The 20,865-nt window shown below is 34.5% G+C and overlaps 1 protein-coding gene across 6 annotated transcripts in view; it reads right to left on the bottom strand.

Moving 5' to 3' along the window:
* The window catches only part of LOC111053751 (14-3-3 protein zeta), a 44,931-nt gene that overhangs the window by 12,749 nt on the left and 11,317 nt on the right, over positions 1 to 20,865 (bottom strand). For 4 of the 6 annotated variants that reach the window (XM_022340667.2, XM_022340670.2, XM_039441074.1 and 1 more), the window contains exon 3: positions 4,663 to 4,994. In XM_022340667.2, the coding sequence (XP_022196359.1) occupies positions 4,663 to 4,962 (300 nt within the window). In that variant the 5' untranslated portion in view covers positions 4,963 to 4,994. Of the gene's footprint in view, positions 1 to 4,662; positions 4,995 to 11,299; positions 11,660 to 20,865 lie in introns of those variants that run through there. The other 2 variants (XM_022340669.2, XM_022340671.2) reach the window with 2 other exon arrangements.

The following is a 20,865-nucleotide window of genomic DNA, read 5'->3' on the forward strand; positions in this document are numbered from 1 at the left end:
ATCTATTAGCTTGTATGAGATTTTCGTGCTCATTGACAACTTCAACATCAATCCACTTATTTTTAAGTCTCTTCTTCACAATTCTACTTAGAGGAAAATGCCAATTAAAATAATACTTTAGTGAATTGTAAAAATAAGTGAATTTACTCTCAACAGGACTCAAATAAAGATCAGTCCAGTCTATTGTGGCTAGGTCATTCTTAAAACAAGTAATTTGATCATTTTCATACCTCCTAACCATTTTAATAACTCCTTTACTTTTAAGCTTATTATTTACATCTAATATATTGAAAATTTGCCCATCGTGATCCGAGAGTGCCGTAATTAAACACTCCACAAGAATATCCCCTTTGTTAAGACTGGTGATGAAATTATCAATTGCCGATTCACATGAGTCAGTTATTCTAGTGGGTATATCTACGGTATATTTTAATCCGATCTACAATAGATCTAGTTCAACAGGAATGAGTAATGAATTGGACAAACGATAGTTGTAAGAACGTGTGTTGGAAAGTCACTGGAAAGTGATTTTAAAGTTCAACCATAGAATTTGTAGATTGTTTATTCTATGGTTCAACTGACAGTTAAAGTGGCCGATCAAGCGGCCCTCATCTGTGGAAGAGTGGCAAGAGTGATTAAATGTCACGCTTTATATGTATTGGGTAAATCAATTCATTGTTTAGGGTACCAATGATCTGCCAGGAACTTATTAAAATATTCGCAGTCTTATGGATTAAAAACACTAATTCACCGTTGAAAACTATACTTTCAAACTAGTCAGGAGTTCAAACAATTTACGGATTCCAAATAATTTCCAACAGTTTTGTAGTCTGGTCATAAGGAGAACAGTAACTCAATTAAACTTAATCAATGTCGGGAATATACTCTAAAGCCATAAAGCCAGTGGAATTTCAGCCAAATTGAACACAAACGTGTTTTGGAACGTTACTTACTAATAATTTTGTTTTGAAGGAGTAGGACACCTTACATTATAAAGTAGGCAAAGAAAAAAATGAAAAAAGGCCAGCTCGTGACATACTGATAAAACATTTTATCAGCAGAATAGTCAGAGAGAGCACGTGAAATGACTTCAAGGTCACTTGTGTCACAAAAGGTTCAATTTATTCTTGAAATAGGAAATCTAAGAAATTTTGTTTATTGAACATTGAACTGTTTCTCTACTACTAGAAAATTCAACTAGCATTGAATAAATAAATATCAACTACATAGTGCACATTTTTATCTTTCCAATTCATGTTTTAAAAAGTTGAGTGTGAGAAAGAGTAGGTGGATAAGTTAAGCCTACTTTTAACTCAACTTATTAACAAGATGAATTTTTTCATCAACTGACATGAAGAGGGGTTGTTTGAGGAATGAAAGATATTTCAGACTGCGCCTTTATTGGATTCAATAAACCCTACATGAGAAGATTGAATGACGTTGAGTAGATCTTTTCACTTACAATATTTATCAATAACAAAGACTATGGCGAATGTTTTTGACTTACATCAAAATATCAGTATTCAAGATTCGCATTACAATCAACTATCAGTATTCTTTAATAAATGAGGACGTAAAGAATGATAGTTGATTAACAAGGAAAACTGAAAATACATAAAAATTTATTACCCACATTAAAGAGATATTTCTTAATATTCCATTAACTCGAGCCTTATGGAATATTAAGCTCGAGTTTAATTAAATTCTTTTACTTTTGAATCTTGAGTATTTTTCAAGATTCACCAATAGTTTCAAGATTTCTATCCACTTGTAAATAGAATATTTACTTTGTGCTCTGAACGAATGTAATTGAAGTGAGTCACTGGAGTTCTTACCATTGAGCTCATGATCAGTAAATAAGAAAACTGATAGTGATAATTCAGTTTTCAATTCTGATTTTATAACTCATAAATTAATTCATATTGAATATACTACGAATTGTTAATAATCACTTGAAAGTTTCCAAAGATTGTGAATCGATTGTTAATCGAGAATAAAAGTTCATAAACGTGTGGAACAATTCTTAGGAGTTTTACCCAACTATAACTTCAACATTATTGTATTTTTCTAAAATAAATTCGATTTTACCTTACCTATGACGTTCTGGGCTTTACATTTAATCAAATCTGATTTCTAATATTTCATGGGTGTTTTAGTGAGTGAGTATTTGAAGTGATTGATTCAGGAAATATGATTGTTCAAAGTACAACTGAATGCTCAGACACACACAGCTCAAAAGCAACAAAATTCACTCCTTTTTTCTATTGGATCGCGTAATAAATTTCAATAACATCTGGCAGCAAGACAAACAATATTGTTGTCTAATCAACAGGATTGGAGCAAAACCTGCGAATGCTAGTGGGTAATTTGTGGGCGGCTTATTGGAGCGTGGGCCGTGGCTTAGCGGGCATGTGGGCCTTGTCAATGTGCAATGCAATTGGTGGAAACCTAATTTGACACTGCTGGTGCTACAGCAGGTTCACGCATCCAACACCCACCCAACCAACGCACAGCACAGCAAACTGCTTCACTAAACGGACGAACGATTTCCGCTACCGGACGTTTTCAGGCTTTAGCATGTCAACCCATCGGCATTGAAACGTATCCTTACTTCCGACAAACAATCACCACTTCCTCTTCTCAGTAAGATATCCAATAGTACTCAAGATTATCTATGCTTCTCATAAGGTACCGTAACAAGATGAAATTCAGAACCAATAGAATGAGAGTTTTACATTTTCTAGTGACTGGATAATAATTATTTATTGAATGCATACAATTAATCATTATTCACGATTATTATTTTTCTTATTAGAGTTAAAAACTGTGACAATATAATATAGCTTCCATTAAATAAATTCTAGGCAATTTCAAAGATGTGACAGGAGGCATCAGTAAAGTACAGTTTTATGAGAAATCCTCAAGAATAAAGGGCTGATAAGATAGCAATGGATTGATCACTAATAACAATGACTACCAAACACAGAGCTGTGATTAGCAAGAAATCAATCAGTGTTCAACGTTAGAAATAGATTTATTAAACTAGAGAGTCCCGTATGTGATTCATAACTTGAAGTGAGTCATTTCTTGGCAGGAGTCACTGAACAAATCAAAGATTTAGCCAGAATCGCTAAGGAATAACAAAAGGAACTGTATTCATGGAATTCAAAGCGACATGAGAGCGGCCATCGTTATTCTATTGCTTGGGGAGATCCTAGTCCTAGAACAATACTTTTCCATTATCAGCATAGATCAGCATTAACGTGAATTGGGCAGTTGATGACCAAATAAAATATTTTAAGATTGGCACAATTCCAAGGTCAATCAGTAGAATGATTTAGTAGCAATGAACTACGATAATAAAGATACCATAGTGTATCACATATCACAATGAAATGTTTCATAATTTTATTGCAAACGTATGCTCTACTATCGTCAAGTAGTGTTATGAATAGTAACCGACATTTTGGAGATGGAAACTTTCAGTCTGTGAAGCAATGCTTGTCAGTTGAAAAAATAGTTAAATTCAAGGAAAATCTAATTGAAAATGAGCAAGGATTGGGATAGAGGGAGAATGAATGAGTATATACATGACAAAGGATTTCATATACATAGACAAAAACGATGTAATTTTTGTTGAGGATTATGGCCAATCAAACCATAGATGAATCTATAATGTTTAGCAATTCCTACAATCAACTTACTGCTCCAGAAATAATAAACTTTATTGAAATAGCTTATTATTTCAACTGTTGAGACCAGAGATCCAACTACATAGAGTTGCATTGGGGAAGATCCAATAAGGTTCTAAATAGGGTCACTTTTTTCAAGTGAATATCTTTTCAAGCTCTATTCTCATTGAAAAACGAAACTATAATGAATATAGTTACTTTTTCAACTTATTAATGTCCAAGCGCGTGATTTATGATATTGCAACTCATAAATTTTACAGGAAAAATAATAACTGACCCGCCATGAGTCACTACGAGCGATACAAGAAATAATTCAGAACTAATTTAAATTTTAAATTATATACTATTCGAGTCGAACCGAAAATATTTTATAAAACAAATCTGATTATTTTAGACAGGCTAGCCAGTCATAGAAATTTTCGACTTAACAGTACGAAACGATAGTGGCAATTGCTTCGTTTTAGCAGTAATGATTTTCGATACTGTTCAGTCGAAAAAGGTTCGGTGAAACGTTACATTATTGGATAGCCTTGCTGTTTCAGCTTATAATTATATATGCCAATGCCACTAAGCACGTGATCGGACGGAGGTCCCACAACATTACAGGAGAAATGAGTACTGTCACGTCATACATTATCATGTGCCTCACAAAAATATTATACAGAACATAGGAAAATAATTGAAATATGGAAGTGTATGCGAGTCAAACCGAAAATATAGAGCAAAACAAACCCGATTATTGAAGCTACTGTTTCAAATTATCGATGTATGTGTCAAAGCGATTTTACGACTCACAATAATATTTTACACGAAAAATAAAAGCACACGTAATAAACCACATATGAGTTTCACTATAACTTGGACAATTAATTGAGACTTTGAAAGTATATTGAGAGAATCTTCTTCACTTTCATAGACTATTAATAACTTTTACCCAAGAGTAAATGTAATAATGTGTATGCCAACTTACAAGTACGTCGTAGCATATATCTCTGAGTTCTTTTTCGACTTTTTCTCTGTACTCGCGGGCCATCTGTTGTTTTCGTTCGGAGCCTTCGGTCTTCTGCTCGATGGAGGATATGACCCTCCAGGAGGAGCGACGGGCGCCGACCACGTTTTTGTAGGCTACGGAGAGGAGGTTGCGCTCCTCGTTGGACAGCTCGACGCCTGTCTCTGTGACGGCCTTCATCGCGCCGGCCATGTCATCGTACCTCTCCGCCTGTTCGGCCAGCTTCGCCCTCTGCACTAGTTCCTCCTTGTCCACCGACATTTGTCCAACTCTTTACCACTCCTCTTTTAGTTCTGAAACACACAACAAACACTAACATTACACATCAATCAACAATAACAAAATCTAATCAATATTTAATTGCAAATATTAATATTTTATATTGATAAGATTTTGTTTAGAACATGTACGGAATACGAAATACATGTTTGACGCAACATCAAGTCTGAACTACCGAACTGATAAACTTGAAATCTTGTATAAAGAGATTCTGAATTTACCAAGGATGGAAAGTATCCACACGTAAGGATATAATAGTGTACAGAGTGGCTGAAAAGTAACTAACAATCACGTTATGTAAAGTGAGCTTTATAAATTTTTGGACCACCTTTTATATGAATATATTATATAAGCATGCAATTTAGTATAAAATGAAGTATTATGAGATATGTAATGAGATGAGATGATCATAAAATTAGTGGGATTCAAACAACTGTACCGGCATCAATCTAGCCAAGGTTGATAGAAATCTTCACCAGGCTGGGACAACCACAATCATCGTGTTCAAAGTATTTTTCCATTAATTTCATATTCAATTACTGATGCAAATTTTTATTAATACTTCATTCAATTATAATGAATTTTATTTCGAAAATAAAATCAATGTCAGATTGCTAGAATCACTAAGTAAGCTCATCAAAGTTTTTTAGTTGAAGTTTAGTTTTAAAGTATTTGATAAATAAATAAAGGAGTGGAAAAATCAATAAAGAATGGATAAAGGAGGAACAAAGTCAAGAAATGAAGAAGAGGATTTTATCATCAGTTTCAAAATTGTTATTCGATGAATCAGTATACTATACGTTCTTTTTCTTGTGCATTACACTAACAGAGTAAGCTAGAAGCATCTTGGAATATTTATCATGAATTTGGAGAAAGGTATGTGAGTGGGAGAATAATGGAACCACGATAGCTTCCATCAATATTTCTAATATACTGATAAATGTTCGAGGATTAACCAATTAAGTATGCATTTCACGATAAAAAGTTACAAATCGTGGTAATTTAGAATTGAAAAGTATGTTGCATGGAAAAATGAATAAGTTGAATGATACCTAACTTCAGTTAGGTTATCGTTTGAGTTTCATTAGAGTGGATTGGATTGTAATAAGATTGGCGAAAGACAAACAGGCAAGCATCCAAATGAACAATTCAAGATTTACCAATTCCTATCAACTAATCCACATCTACTGTGGAACTTCACAAGGTAAACTTTATTGCAATGTCTATGTTGGATAATACTGCCATTCAAATCCAAGTGTTACATAAACTTCACGACTCAAAATTTGATAACCGCTGAGTTAGGTTCAATGAATCCTGACAAGAAATCTGATTCAATTCAGAAATTAAATCAGCCCATTCTATCAGAGACAGTATTGTATTACTGTGGTCCAACATTGTGGTCAACTAGTACTGGATGCTTCCATCATAATTCGATACACATCTAAACAAATGCTTTTTACCAGCTAGCCACCTTGACGTTAACAAATAGTTTCACACATGCTATGCATTATTTCGTAACAGGCGTTAGCCATTACAGAATAGAATTTGCGTCGGCCAGTGAGACGAATCTGTAATAATGGACAATGAATTCTGTTGGATCCGGTCTTCATGCTCGTGAACAAGGAAATCCATAAAAGGAAGCAGCAAGCACCATACAGATGCAGTTTTCACAGAAAATATGACTCGAACAGTCAATTCGAGAAGATAAACTCAATTGACGACCGTAAACATTATCTAAATCAGAATTTGAGACCATGAGTTATAGGCCTACAGACTAATAAACCAAGAGAATCTTTCTATTTAAAAATTATTTCCATGAGAATGTCACTGACAATGTTTAGTAAGAGAATCAAAACCGACAATATTTATTAAAATTTAATTAATTTGAATCTACTGGAAAAATCAATTGATTGAAGCAGATATCTCAAACTAAGTACAGTATATGAGATTCTATTCATTGAATTAGCAACACACAATTGGAACTTTTAATTGGAGAGTTGAAAAAAAGCCTGAATCAAGTTGTGAATGCTTAGGCCTAAAATAAATATCCTTAATTTACTCTCGGATTATCTAGAGACATCTGGTTCTTACTGGTAGAAAAAATTGTCAAGTGAAGAAATAAGTAGCTCTTGATGGAAGAGTGATCAAGACAAACGATTAGCCTCATTTTTTCAAGGGAAAACAATATTAATAACGTTTCAAGCCAAGGAAATGATAACAATGAATAATTTCCTGATAAGAACAATAGCTTAAAATTACTTAATAATATATTCGACCTTCTTCAGCGTGAATATGAACAGGGAACTCATTGAAGAAAATTTTTCAATATTGCATGAGCAAAATCTACAAATTCGTCGGACTTGACTTGAGATAGTTTGACTAGAAAACCAAGAGTTTTGGCACAAACCACTGAATTGATTCAATTATGAAGATACCCAAACTTTTGGATGCCTATTTTTAAATACCATACCTTCCTATTAGCATCATTTACGAGAAGCGGTAGCCATGATGTAGCTTGTGACTAAAAAGCTGCAAGTTCTTTCCTTCCGTACCTATCTTGGACCCGATTAGTGCTTCGCACTCGACTTTCAAATTATTTCAATTGTTTTCATCGAAGCGAGACTTGAAACTGGAAATCCAACTACGAACATCATTCCATTATTCAATGTACGAGGGTAATTTTTCCAACTCCGATTGGTCATAGAAAAAGACGAATGTATATTTATTTATAATAGAATAATGTTTTTTACAAGTTACTTACACTTTTAATTGACGTAAAGGTTGAGGCATTTGTCAAATTATGCTGCTGAATTTTGATGATTAATTTATTATTATTATTGAGCTCTACTAATTATTTTTCCCTTTTCAACTTTTTTATATCTATATTTTTCATACCGTACCCCTTCACTAACTTTCCTGAATCTAACCAAAATATCGTTCTCTTCTAATCTTGTTAGTTATACTGAGTCGATGTGAATATTTACTGAATCTTTGTGAATATTTAATGAAGTGCGATATTATTTTTTCCTTTTTATTGTACTTTTATGCTATTAGATAATATGTTATTAAAGCTAGTGGACTATGACGTTGTTTTGGAGCTCCTAGTTGATTCAAGAGCTCTGCCCTCAAAGTATTGTCTTGAGATTGAGGAAAGATATAAGTGATATATAGTACTATTGGCCAAGTCAGGTGGGTATGTTGGGTGATTGGATTATCTTACTTGATTAGCTGGAAGCTTTTCGGTTGCACCAGCACTGTGAAGCCAAGTTTTCATGGATCACAACGATTCCGGAAATCATTTCAACTAATGTCTTCAATTTTCCGACTAAATAACATCTCTCATAACGTTTTCTGTGTGAACTTGAATAATTCTTCGTTAGAATAGATAAATGATTAACTATTAGCTTTTGCTTGCAGAAACGAATAACGCTAAGCAACTAACACTTGGCGAGGGACTCAAGTTAAACGGCCATGTTTCACAGTTATATAACTCGACAACTATAATAATTGACAATCTGGCCGCACCGATCACAGGGCGTTTGGTGGTGATGACAAGCTGTTCAGCTTTGTAAATATCACCCCGCTACCGCTTGTCTATGTCTCATCCGAGTTAAAGAGTGACCCTCGTATTATCAACCCTAGAAATTTGATTTGCATGTTCACATACATGAGCATCGCTCATATTATTCATCAAGTTATCCTTTACTGTAGCATAATTCTTAATTTCCTCATGTAATCCAAGCGAGACTGTAATTTTTATGGCTGATATACGAAAATGATAACTATTTACTCAAATATAGTGGAAGGGAATAGTTTCACAATCACAAATAAACATAATTATTATTGTTGTTTCCTGGAGCTGTGAAGCCGCGTATCAAAATTGAGATGTTTTTTTCTGCTTGTTGCTAACTGTAACGATTAATCATGAGGTTACTATCAAACAGGTCTTGCAGCAGTTTTCGAATTCAGTGCATTGATGAGTGGAACAAGATGAGCAAGATGACACTTTCCTCGAGTGATGCTCAGAATCATCAGTAACTGTAATGATAAATTAATCATCAGGCTACCATCACAAGGACAAGTGACATGCAGCAATTCAACAATCCAGAACATTTTTGTATGGAACAAGATGAAGCAAACCATCTAACAGCATGTATTATAGCGGTTCACATCCTCAATAAGCGTCGCGCGCTCAAACGAGGTCGTCGCAACTGCTATTACTCAACAAAAACTGAATCATTGTTAGTGTTCAACCACTCAGGCACATCAAATCGTCTAAAATGGTCATTGAGTCATTCGAATCATTTCCAAGAATTCTGAATGATGTTTCATCGCTCGTTCAGTTGAAGGAGAAAATAACCAGTTCTAAATACAGCCTTGTCTTCAAGTGATGCAAAGCGAATGGTTGGATTTTTACTCAATTTCTCACTTAGTTATTCATCAACTTCATTGAATTTCAACTACTTTACTAAAACATAGAATTACCGTATGATGGGTTAAGAATGAAAACAATTATACAAAAGTATATCGAAAACTTGGTAAAATTAAAATAGCTAGCACAGTTATTAGTCATCAACTTCAATAATGATTAATAATTATATGTAGTTGGGTTTGTATGAAAAGAGAGAGAAGCAAGTGTGACAAAGTCACAGATAGAACAAATCGTTAATCCTCTAATAATCTAATGACATCACTTGAATGTGATTGGAGTTAACCAAGACACTCATTTTACATCAGTTCAAGTTACAACACTTTAATGTAAAGTTGTTCAAAGAATTGATAGTTGGCAAGAGGAATACGGTATTCATATAGGTAGTTTAACAATTCTATAGAGATTTCAATGGATAGATTCTGAAAGTTGATAGAACTAAATTACAGTTAGAACAGTTCTCGAGTGCAACTAAGAAGCCAAAGTGAATACCTAGAATCTTGAGAATGTTTGTGGTAACCGGCGAGAAATATTTCGACATAGCACATGGTGATTCATTCAACTAAATAGTTGGAACGACATTACTAGATTGGCAGAGATGAAAGAGAGCAAGCTACAGATGAAGCTGCGGATGAAAGAGGTGGAGGAGGGGAGGGGTAAAAGCTTACCACGCCCACGCACACATAATAAAATGTGACAAGAGTAGATTCCGGAGGGAAGTTGATCGTACGTTTCTCACGGTTACCGAAATTAACACTACAAAGCACTACAATGTCACTCCGCATCACAACATACAATAGATCCAATGATCCACCGGAAACTGGGATGCATTTCTCTACACTAGAATACCAGTAGCACGTACGCTATCCAAACAGTCGATTCAATGCGTTTTTCCATTCACCATATGTACAAAGAGATTATTACTTGAATTTTGAAATGAATTCTAGGAGATTCTACCTGAATATCCAGGAATGTGGACTAAAATTGATAGCAAAAGAGCGGAGTTTTTTAAACAACAGCAGCAGTCTAAATGTATTTTTAATTTTAAATCTATACCTATGTAGACTATAATATAATATTACTCAACGGAAATTCCACTCAGTGAATGAACTAATAAAAGATAAGACACCAGCTAGCTGCACAAGGTCATATCACAATTCTTTGAAAGTGATAAAAGGCTGGCCTGATGCGCACGTCAGAACTCAGTAGGCTATACTTTTATTCCTAAAACTCTGCTTTATAGTGAATCTCTGCTATGCTTAACAGAAAGAAAACTACATTGGTTCTTACGGGATTATTTTCACATTGAACAGACAGAAAATATGTGATCACTGCCATGAGAACCAATGGGTCTCTTTCACTGGCCAAAAACGTATTGCAAAGTAGGAAACCGAGGTATGGGCATTCTGGGTAAATGGGCATTCAGCTGAGCACCATAAAACAATTAACCATTTCATCAAACCTTTCATCAACCATTTCACTAAATTACTAAGGAGTTACAATTGGAGTAGACGGGATTGTGAAGGTTCAACTTCATCCAGTTATCACACTGAAAATTTAATAGAACTATATGAAAGAATTATACTATAGTATACTGAATAGAAGAGAGAATACTGTATGTACAGTGAAACCTGGATATAGTAAATCTCAAGGGACCGCTCAAAACATGTACTACGAGCTCCCTACTAAATCGGGGTGTACTTTATCAAGGTTCCACTGTACATGGACGTTTCAAGGGACTGCAAAAAATTTACTATAACGGTGTGTGCTATATCGAGTTTCTACTGTATTTTAAACAACTTTTAAAGATAAAATATTATAAGGGAATGTGACTCATAACCGTAGCAGTAGAAACGAGGCGTTGCGTTACGGTTAGTGAACCCGACTCACCTCTGCAATGGCTGCCAGTCCGGCGGGCGGGCGGGCGGAGAAAGTAATCCTTTGGTTACTAGCCTAAAAAACTATCACGGCGATGAGTGACACACGACCGAAAATTGTTTCGATTAAAACCACTACGTATACTAGAGGACTAGTAGCACACACGCACTAGGTACACAGAAATGAAGACTCTAAGACATGGTTACAGCTGCCGGGAAAGCTGCGAAATAGCTGCTGCTGGAGATGTGCAGGGTACAAGACTGAGCACAGAATGCGACGGCGCGGTCTGAGTGGCGAGCCAGCGATCGATTCGGCCTTGGCAACCGACGCAATGCGCTGCGCAAGGCATCCAAATCGGCATGCCGCAGGCCATTGACGTAGGTCAATTCCTTCTCCCCCCCCCCAACCACATCACGAGACGCCACCGCGTCCCCGCCACTGCTTATAACCTATTTTAAAACTTACACCATCGGACGACACCACCGCCACCGCTAACCACGCATTTGCCAAGTCACCCGACGACAGTCTTCTGAAGCGACAGCGACACATTCGAAATTCAATCAACTAACAAGTAGTAGTCTAGACATCACAGGTAACGCGCTAATTTGAACGTTGATCTAGCGATCACTAAAAGTGAAACTGTAACAAGTGTACCAAAAGGATTGGATTCAACGCGGTTTACGGTTCAGTGCTACTGTTAAATTGTTAGAACGGTGAGAAATTTGTATCATTCCAGCTCAAATGGAACACAAATTATGTCAATGTCATGAAACTTGATTGTACACTGGTACTGGATGATTTCACTTATTCATATGGCAAGAACAACCAGGTGCGCATCTTTCCCCTTAACAAAGAATAATGTGGTGAATTTGATTAAATTATCTAAAAACAGAATAAGTTATCATCTTATAAATTGAATCACATTGGAAAGGGCCAATTTATTTAATCCACTTCATTTGAAGGATAATGATCAAAATGTTGATATTTTCTAGAATCATTACAGTGTAATAAAAGAGTAATAATTATTACATACCTACTTTATCAATAAGAGAGTGATAATTATATACATTTTTTAAATATAATACATTTGTTGAGAGCAAAAAGCTCAAACAGTTGGTGATAAATAACAACATCTATTACAAGTAAATTATACAGATTGCAAATTTGTGACTCATTAGTTCACAGAGAAATGATGAATAGCTGCAGAAGCTACAGAATGTCGTGATGGAATTCGTCACAAGTAAAACTAAAATTTTAAACGTTAAAATGATGGTCATTAATAGCAGACACACCTTTGGAATGGAATAACTGCCATCAAGGATGGTACAAATAGAGCAAAAAGCACAGCGGCCATCTTCCTAGAAACCGGTCCTGGTTTCCAGTTACATTCTACAGATGACGTCATTTGATTCAGTTGGACAATGTCATCCTCCATTCAAATCATATTGAACTTGAAACTGAAGCAATGAATGATAATTCTATATTACTTCAAGTCTCAAAACTGATTCACAGTAGTCTTATAATTGCGAACAGTCGCAAAACCAGAGAGGTGAGTATAATTCATGGGAAAGATTCTCAACAGATGTAGGCCTACTACTTGAATGTCAAGGTCTCCTCAATGTGCTACAGGCCACATAAAACATTAACAATACACAAAACATAACCAGGTTATATCAGACAAGCAGGAATGTCAGACTGGCAATTATTAGTTCCATGTAGTTGACTTTGAACATACCTAATAGACAGGTAATAAATACTTTATATTATACGACGTGAAGCATTTACTTACAAAAGCTACCTCTCAAAAAGAAGAAAATTAGTGCTAAAATCAGTCATAGCTTTGTTTCTGATCTGAATGATCATTTCTGTGATGAAATAAAAAATGACAAAGCATGTATCACCTCAAACAAGATTTATTCGTAGGAGAACAAGCATCTTTCATCTATCAAAGTGGTAGTATACATAGTAACTACACAAAATGTTTTGACAAATGGAGATGATAGATGTAATCTGGCCTCAATTGACTCATTCACTTTAATCCACTTGTCTGGACTTGGCACATTCCAACAATAGACGAAAGTCGTATCTGAAAGATTGGCTTCTTTTCAAATGCTCTAATTTGCACCTACTTCAATGTTTTGACACCAGTTCAATAAAAAAATAACAGCTCACTTTTACAACTTTCTAGACTGAATTATTCCGACCACGGCTAAGGTCAAACTCATGACATTGACATCTCAGCGCTCAACAATGGAACTGAAACAATTACAATGAAATACTTCATTAATTTTCCTTAAATATGGCATAACCCTTTGGGGAAGATCTAAATTCTTCATCTAAGTATTTGGATCTCAGAAATAAGCATTAAGAATTATTTTTGGTAAGCCCCTCAGATATCCTTTACTTTTTCTTAGTAGCAAGATACTCACACTGCCGTTACTGTATATTTTGGAGATCTGTACTTACACTCACAAAACCCTACCAAACTTCACCCGCAATAATGAAATTCAGAGGTAAAATACAAGGCACTCAGCCTCCCTGTTGTTCCCCAGCATTACAGTAACTATATTACCCACAGTATGGCCATTGACTGTCACGCTTCTGATTGGTTAGCTCGGTCACATGGTACAAATCCGCCATTAAGATTCCAAACAAACTTTCAAGTCCTATCTTATAGCATTAGACATTTGGAACTTATCACTTATTTTACCGATTGGAAACATATTATGAACTTAAGATGAGTTTGAAGTATCATTTTCAAAGAAAATTGATTATACTTTAATATAGACAAAGAAGATAACTTAATATAACATTTTATGAAATATTTAACCATGATTAAGTGCTGATTAAAGACGTCTTGACTTCTCTGATTGATTCTCTTCAGTACTGAGTACCCTACCCTTAACATGTTGGTACAATAGCTATTGATATGATTTCCGAGTTGCATTACCACGAGCAGTGGTTAAGATTAAAAATATCACTAAATATAAACAATAATGGTTATGTGTGTTATTTTTCAATTTTTTACATGTTTATTAAATTCATCAAGTAGTACTATGGCTAGAATAACTAGCTCTTCCAGAGTCTATATTCAATGTTATGCTTTACAATATTTTCTTCAGACTTATTGGCTGAATAAAACAAACTATTTAAATGTTATGGAATCTATTGTGATGAGAATTCCATCATGCTTCTAGAAATAGATATGAGAACTTTATTATTTGTCAATGCAACAAAATTTATTACAATATCATGACACATTTCAAAAGTTTTATGGTATTTTTTGGAAATTCAGCTTTCAGGTTACGTTAGAACTCATGGTCACTTTTTATTTTTACTCGCTATATCTACGATTTACTATTTCAAGTTCCAAAACTATTTTGGGAATGTAGAAAAAACATGAGAGAAATTATATCGAAGTTAATAATCACAAAAATATACTTTAATAAGTAAGAGCAAGCGATTTTACTTATAATCCTATATAAGCTCCATTGTAAAATTCAAATATTTGGAATCTTCATGGCGGCGGCGGGGAAAAAATTCCAATGGCCATACTGTGGGTAATATAGTTACTGTACCCAGCATCAGTGTCTGCTCTGCTCATAGAACCGCCATGTTTGAAAAATCTCCGCAATATATGGGCCCAAAAATTTGAAATAGGCTCCCTCAGGATGGACATGGCGTAGTTACGAAAATTCAGAGGATTGTTAAAGAGGCTTTTGCTTAAAAGGCGAATATTTTGTGGATGAATATCTGCAGGAGTAATAATATATTGTTCCTTGTCTTTGATTCAACCCAGGCCCTTGCAGATAGGTACTTATGACTGATAGAGCTTATATTTTTCCTCCACCTACTGTCTATAGTACTTACTTTACTCCCTGAAACATAATACTACAGTGTCACTTTTTCGCTCTCGGTAGTAAAAAACAGAAAAACTCCCTAGGGAGGAGAAGTGACTCCATTTAATAATAATAATAATAATAACTTTATTCTCGCAAAGAAAGCACAAACAATAATCACAAAAAATGCAAAAAAGAAAATGAAATAATATGTTGGCAATAGAAGTAAAAGTAAAAATAAAAATGAAATGTCTATATCGTACAGTACCTATTTCAAAATACAAACAGCCTCTATTAAAATAGACATCAAAATTAACAGAATAGCAAAAGTAAAAGAAAATTAGTATAACAGATGAACAAAAATGAAAGAACAAAGTGGCTGTCCATTCAATATTAAAAAAAAAAACAAAACAAAAACAATATATCCAATAATAAGAAAGAAAAACTGTATATAGACATAACAGAACATGCCATTGCACCAATAAATCTTAGCGAAAATAATTATGTATGCAAATAATTTCACGAGAAATTATGTCCGCATACAGGAGCATCAGAAGAGAGGAAAATATATTTACAACAAATCATCAAATACAACATACTATGTTTTGTAAATTAATTCTCAAATCAAAATAAAATAGAAACAACCCTCAAGAATATTTCTTTAAACAGAATCACAATATTAAAGTAATGCCTAAAGTTAAATAAAAACTGAAAACCGAATACAGGAGCATCAGAGCAGAAGAGAAAAATATCTTTACAACAAATACAAATGTTTTGGAAACCATTTTCCAAATCAAAATAAAATAGAAACAACCCTCAAGAATATTTTATCAAACAGATTTACAATAATAATTAGAGTAATAGCAGAAAGTTATTAAATGAAAACTGAAAACCCTACAAGATTATAGAAACTACTAGCACAGGAGAACATGAGAATGAACACAGAAGCCCTCACCCACAGCATAAAACTGATACTAGTACAGAAGTTGCAGAAGTAAGATCCTTGATGATAACTAATGCACCAACATCAGAGAGTAACAGAGTACATGTTCTCTAATTCATCTCTATCCCTCAACAAAAGCCAATCCTTGAGATGGAAATTGACTTGGGATATTTTTTCTTATTTTTAAAAGGTAGCTTCAACTGTAGTGGCATTGCATTGTAGAACTTTGGGGTTAGAAAAATTAACGTTTTCTTGAACAAAGTACAGTTCGGTCTAAAACCACGAATATTTATATTGTTGGTCTGTCTTGTAGAACGAGGCTCAACCACCATGTCACAGTAGTCAATCGTGACACCGTCATTGCCACTGATTAAATAGTACACAGAAAGCACTTTATGCACATAGAGGTGCCTCAATGGAAGAATACCAAATAAATCTATGGAACAAAGGGAAAGTACTATCACGATAGCCCCCACACCAGCCACTATTATTCTTATACATGATTTTTGCAGTTTTATGATAGGGCAAATTGTTGTGTAATAAGTACTTCCCCAACAACTTAAACAATAACTTATTCTTGAATGGACAAAAGCATGATGAATATCTTTCAAATTTTTGATTGCAAAATTCAAAAATAATTTGAGCCTCGTCAATTAATAAATAACATGGAAAGCATCTCTATTTTAAAAATTTACATTGTAATAGGTTAGAAGGTCTAAACTCAGATGAGGAAGCATATAGAGTAGTCATTAAACCAACTAAATTCAATACCTCAACCAGACATTGATTTGATCATTTATTATTGATCAAATTTTAATCAATAGGTTTTATGAAATGTATGTTTGTATGCTAAAATTATTACAAACTTCATATCACTATACTAAAAAAATGTAAAACATTTTTTTTATTCCATGTTATTCAAAATACCAGCCAACGAATATTCCTCATTAACTAATCAAATTTGAAACGGGAACTTCATCATAGCTGTAGTTGTGGCGCCATTGTTGTTACAACTTTTGCCGACAGATAGCGCTGTCGGCAGAGAACTGTGATTACAAGCCAGCTGTTTGTTTACTTTTTAGATTATGTTGTAACACATTGTTTGGTCAAGTACGTTTTTAAAAATCATTTTATTTGAAGTTTTTATAAAAATGTAGGCGGAGGAAAAATGTTGTGTATATCATGAGTGAAAAATGTTTTTTCTCCCTCAGGAAAATTGTTGCCCTCGGCTTCGCCTCGGGCGAAGCTTTTCACTCTAGATATACAAATAACTATTTATGTGACTATTTCATAATATTACAGTATTTTACCATTGTGATTGTAATATGTGTTGAGAACTTTCCCAAGATTGCTCTTTTTGGACTCATCCTTTGTCTGATCATCATATGTTTAGGATGCAATTATAAAATGAATTATATAAACAAGAAAATAAGGACTATCCAGCTTTTTCGGCTTGAAAATTACTTTGAGAAAGAGCCATTTCCACCTTTATAACTGGTATACAATCATGATGGATGAGGATTTTCAATTGAGAGGATAAGCGTCACCAGCAGCCCTCAATTTATTACTGAAAATGACAACGCTCTGAAGCGTAATTGAATAAAATCAACATCACTCGTGCATTCACAAGTGGATGAACATTGCAGGTCAACAATAAATTATTCTTGTTTAAACACAGTACATTCAGAATTGACTCATGCACTTGACAGTTTGACCACATAACAGCCATGCTATGCAAGCAAATTACAAATTCAATTTCAATAACCAAAATCACCAGCTCCAGAATTGTCATGTTGGAAATTAATTCAATGCGAATATCATTTGTTCACAAGTACGTGGAAGCACGCTTCCAGCAAAATGAAATGACCATCGTTATTGTATCCATTACAGACAAAAAACAGAATGCGCTACCAAGTACCAATACGGCTTTACTGCAAATGAAGTTAAGAGAATAAATCTTTAGACTTTGTTCTGTAGACGTAATGTAACTCAAGAGAGTACGTTTGCATTGTGTTCAGCTTAGCGTGGCTGTCTGAATAGATGGGAATTTGATCTAGCGGCAAGTCAATGTCTTGAAGACGCAATTAAACTGACGCAACAGGTATCATTCAACCGCATGGCATTGACGTACACCAAGTAGGTCACTACACATGGCTTTGACAAAATGTCTACCTACTAGAAACTAGAACATAGATGTTAGCTTCTTGGATTAGTATTTAGTATGAGTTGATTATTCATTAGAGAAACTTCATTAAAATTATTATTATTAGTTATACATTATTATTAGAGTTTCACTTGTTAGATCAAATCAAAAGCACAAATTGTATGATTAACTACTTATATGCTACTGGTTTGTTTCCCTTTTGGAAACGTCAAGCAGGTAGAACTTCAATAGAGAGAAGTGAGTAGATTTAAAAAATTCTTCAACTGATGAAGACAGAAAATGAAGAGTTAACGCAGTAGGCGAGTAGAATAATTATATAATTTAGAAGTAATAACATTTAGAAGTAATTACACTTAAATGAAATTTGAAATCACAGATTCCCAATACTGATTCGAACTCAATTTTCCTAACAACCTAGAAGTAATTCATTAGAGCAATTTATTAGCTGTGATTTACGGGACAAGCACACTGTGAGGCTGAGGAGTGAGGAGCAAAGCAGAACATTCAATCAAACTTAGCGACCAAGTGGGCGGCGCTAAATGTACAGTAGCTATGGCAACAGCTGAGCCATTTGGAAACGTCAGCACGGTACGCTTGGCGCAACGCACTCTCCAGATAACTGCCGCCTTCACTCAATTCAGTGCTATCACATTGAAAAAGTGACACCTGTGGCCTACTTCCTAGTAAACGTGAAAAATCTCAAAAAATCACAATGTGAGCCATCACAAAAAGCTTATAACGAAACTAGATCGATATTGGAATGTAATCAGGCATAACTACTCAGAGTGTATTGTACAACAACAACAGTTCAATATTGAATAATCGAGTAGGTGACACAAGCAAGAGGTGTTGCAAGGAAAGGCAAGGCGGAGCGGAACAAGCATGCTGCAGCAACAGGCGTCCGTCGCCAGACAATAATCGCCATAAAAATTTCCAGCAACAGCAGCAGCAGTCGACGGTACGGAGCTCCAGTGTTGCCAACATAACGTATCGATTGGCATGCGGACGCCGCCATTACGCAATGCAAGCAAGACCCCAGGCAGGAGGCAGCAGCGCCAATCACCACTCGCAACACGGCTAACGCTTACCCAAAATCAAATCAATCCCACATTTACTGGCGCTCTCACACAAACACACGCCAGCTCAAAACAACATCGTCTTCTAATAAATGTTCCATTTTCAATCCCCTCCAAATGAGTTTTGTTCAAGGGAATTGGCAAACCCTACCAACAGTACTAAAACATAAGGAAAATGTAGATTGCGGCAATACGAAAAAAAAACATATCAAAACTGCGAATCTAATAGTCTTTTATTCAAGATTTTCAAGTTAGGATCTCAGTTTAATAATGATACCTTTTCATAGAGCTACAATCCAATGCGGCATAAAGGCTACGAAAATGAAGTGTTATTGAAACATTACTGAGATCAGCCACAAGTTTAAATTTGTTTTTATTCCATTGTACAGATTCAGTAGTTAATATTATGTAGTAACGGAAATGCTAATATCTATATTGTTAGACAATTCAATGGAATTGCTTATATTGAAAGCTAGCTCAATGGTGCATCCTAATAGTATTATTACATTTATGAAACCTTACTTTTTCATTTAAAAATGAAATATTTTCTTTAAAATTTCAAATCAAATTAACTTTTTTTCAATAATATTTACAATCATACAAAGAAATAGATCAGTCATTAATAGATCATTGAATCAGTATTGTTTGCTAAGGAAAATCTTGTTTGATTTCAATAGAAATAAAGAATTACCCTTGAATTATTTTAAATGGAATGAGCGAAATACTTGATAGCTAGGCATTCATAGCTTTATCAATCATAACATATCAATTGGCCAAAAATACATTTTAATACTGTAATAATAGCTAATTACTGGGTTGAAAAGGAAGAGATCACTGAAATGTGGAACACAGAAAATGAGATTCATTTGGCTAACTACAGTACCTATCCTCAAAAATAGATACTAGATAGCTGACTTGACAGTTAATAAATTGGAAAAAAGTTATGAAGAAGGGAATAATGATTAGAGAAAGATGAGCAATTATTTGAAGTGTGAAGCTTATAAACTCACTACTAGACTGATCTAATATATCCTCCTAATAAGGCGATAGTGGTTTGGTTGGTGGCCGCAACCACATTCCTAACCATCAGCGGCCGTGGCCCAATAATACCTAGCCTACACTCATCACACATTCTCTCTCTACTCAATGGAACGTGATGCATTTCACACGCTTCCGGTAACCAGTTAACTCTGTTCTTTCAAGCACAGCAATGGAGGAAACCCTATACCAGCGACTGAAAAAAACCCTTTATTCTAAATTCTTCCTATGTTCAAGTTGATGAGTGAATCAGTTGAATAAAAATGCTATTGAATATGAGTTGGTCTACTAGTATAAAAAGAAATGGAATAATAAAAAAATGATTTTATTAAAGTTATTTTCACCAACTGATAAGATATTTTTTCAAGATTATAAGGTTTATTTATTTCGGTGATATTCAATTTCATGAGTATGTTAAAAGTTTTTGTAGAAAATTGCAGTTTTTAGCTCAAAAATCTATTATAGTTTGTTAAAATAAAGCCGAAAATAGTAAATTCCAGAACAGATATTCATGAACC

Source organism: Nilaparvata lugens, chromosome 1, assembly GCF_014356525.2.
Source record: "Nilaparvata lugens isolate BPH chromosome 1, ASM1435652v1, whole genome shotgun sequence".
In the NCBI taxonomy this organism is placed as follows: domain Eukaryota; kingdom Metazoa; phylum Arthropoda; class Insecta; order Hemiptera; family Delphacidae; genus Nilaparvata; species Nilaparvata lugens.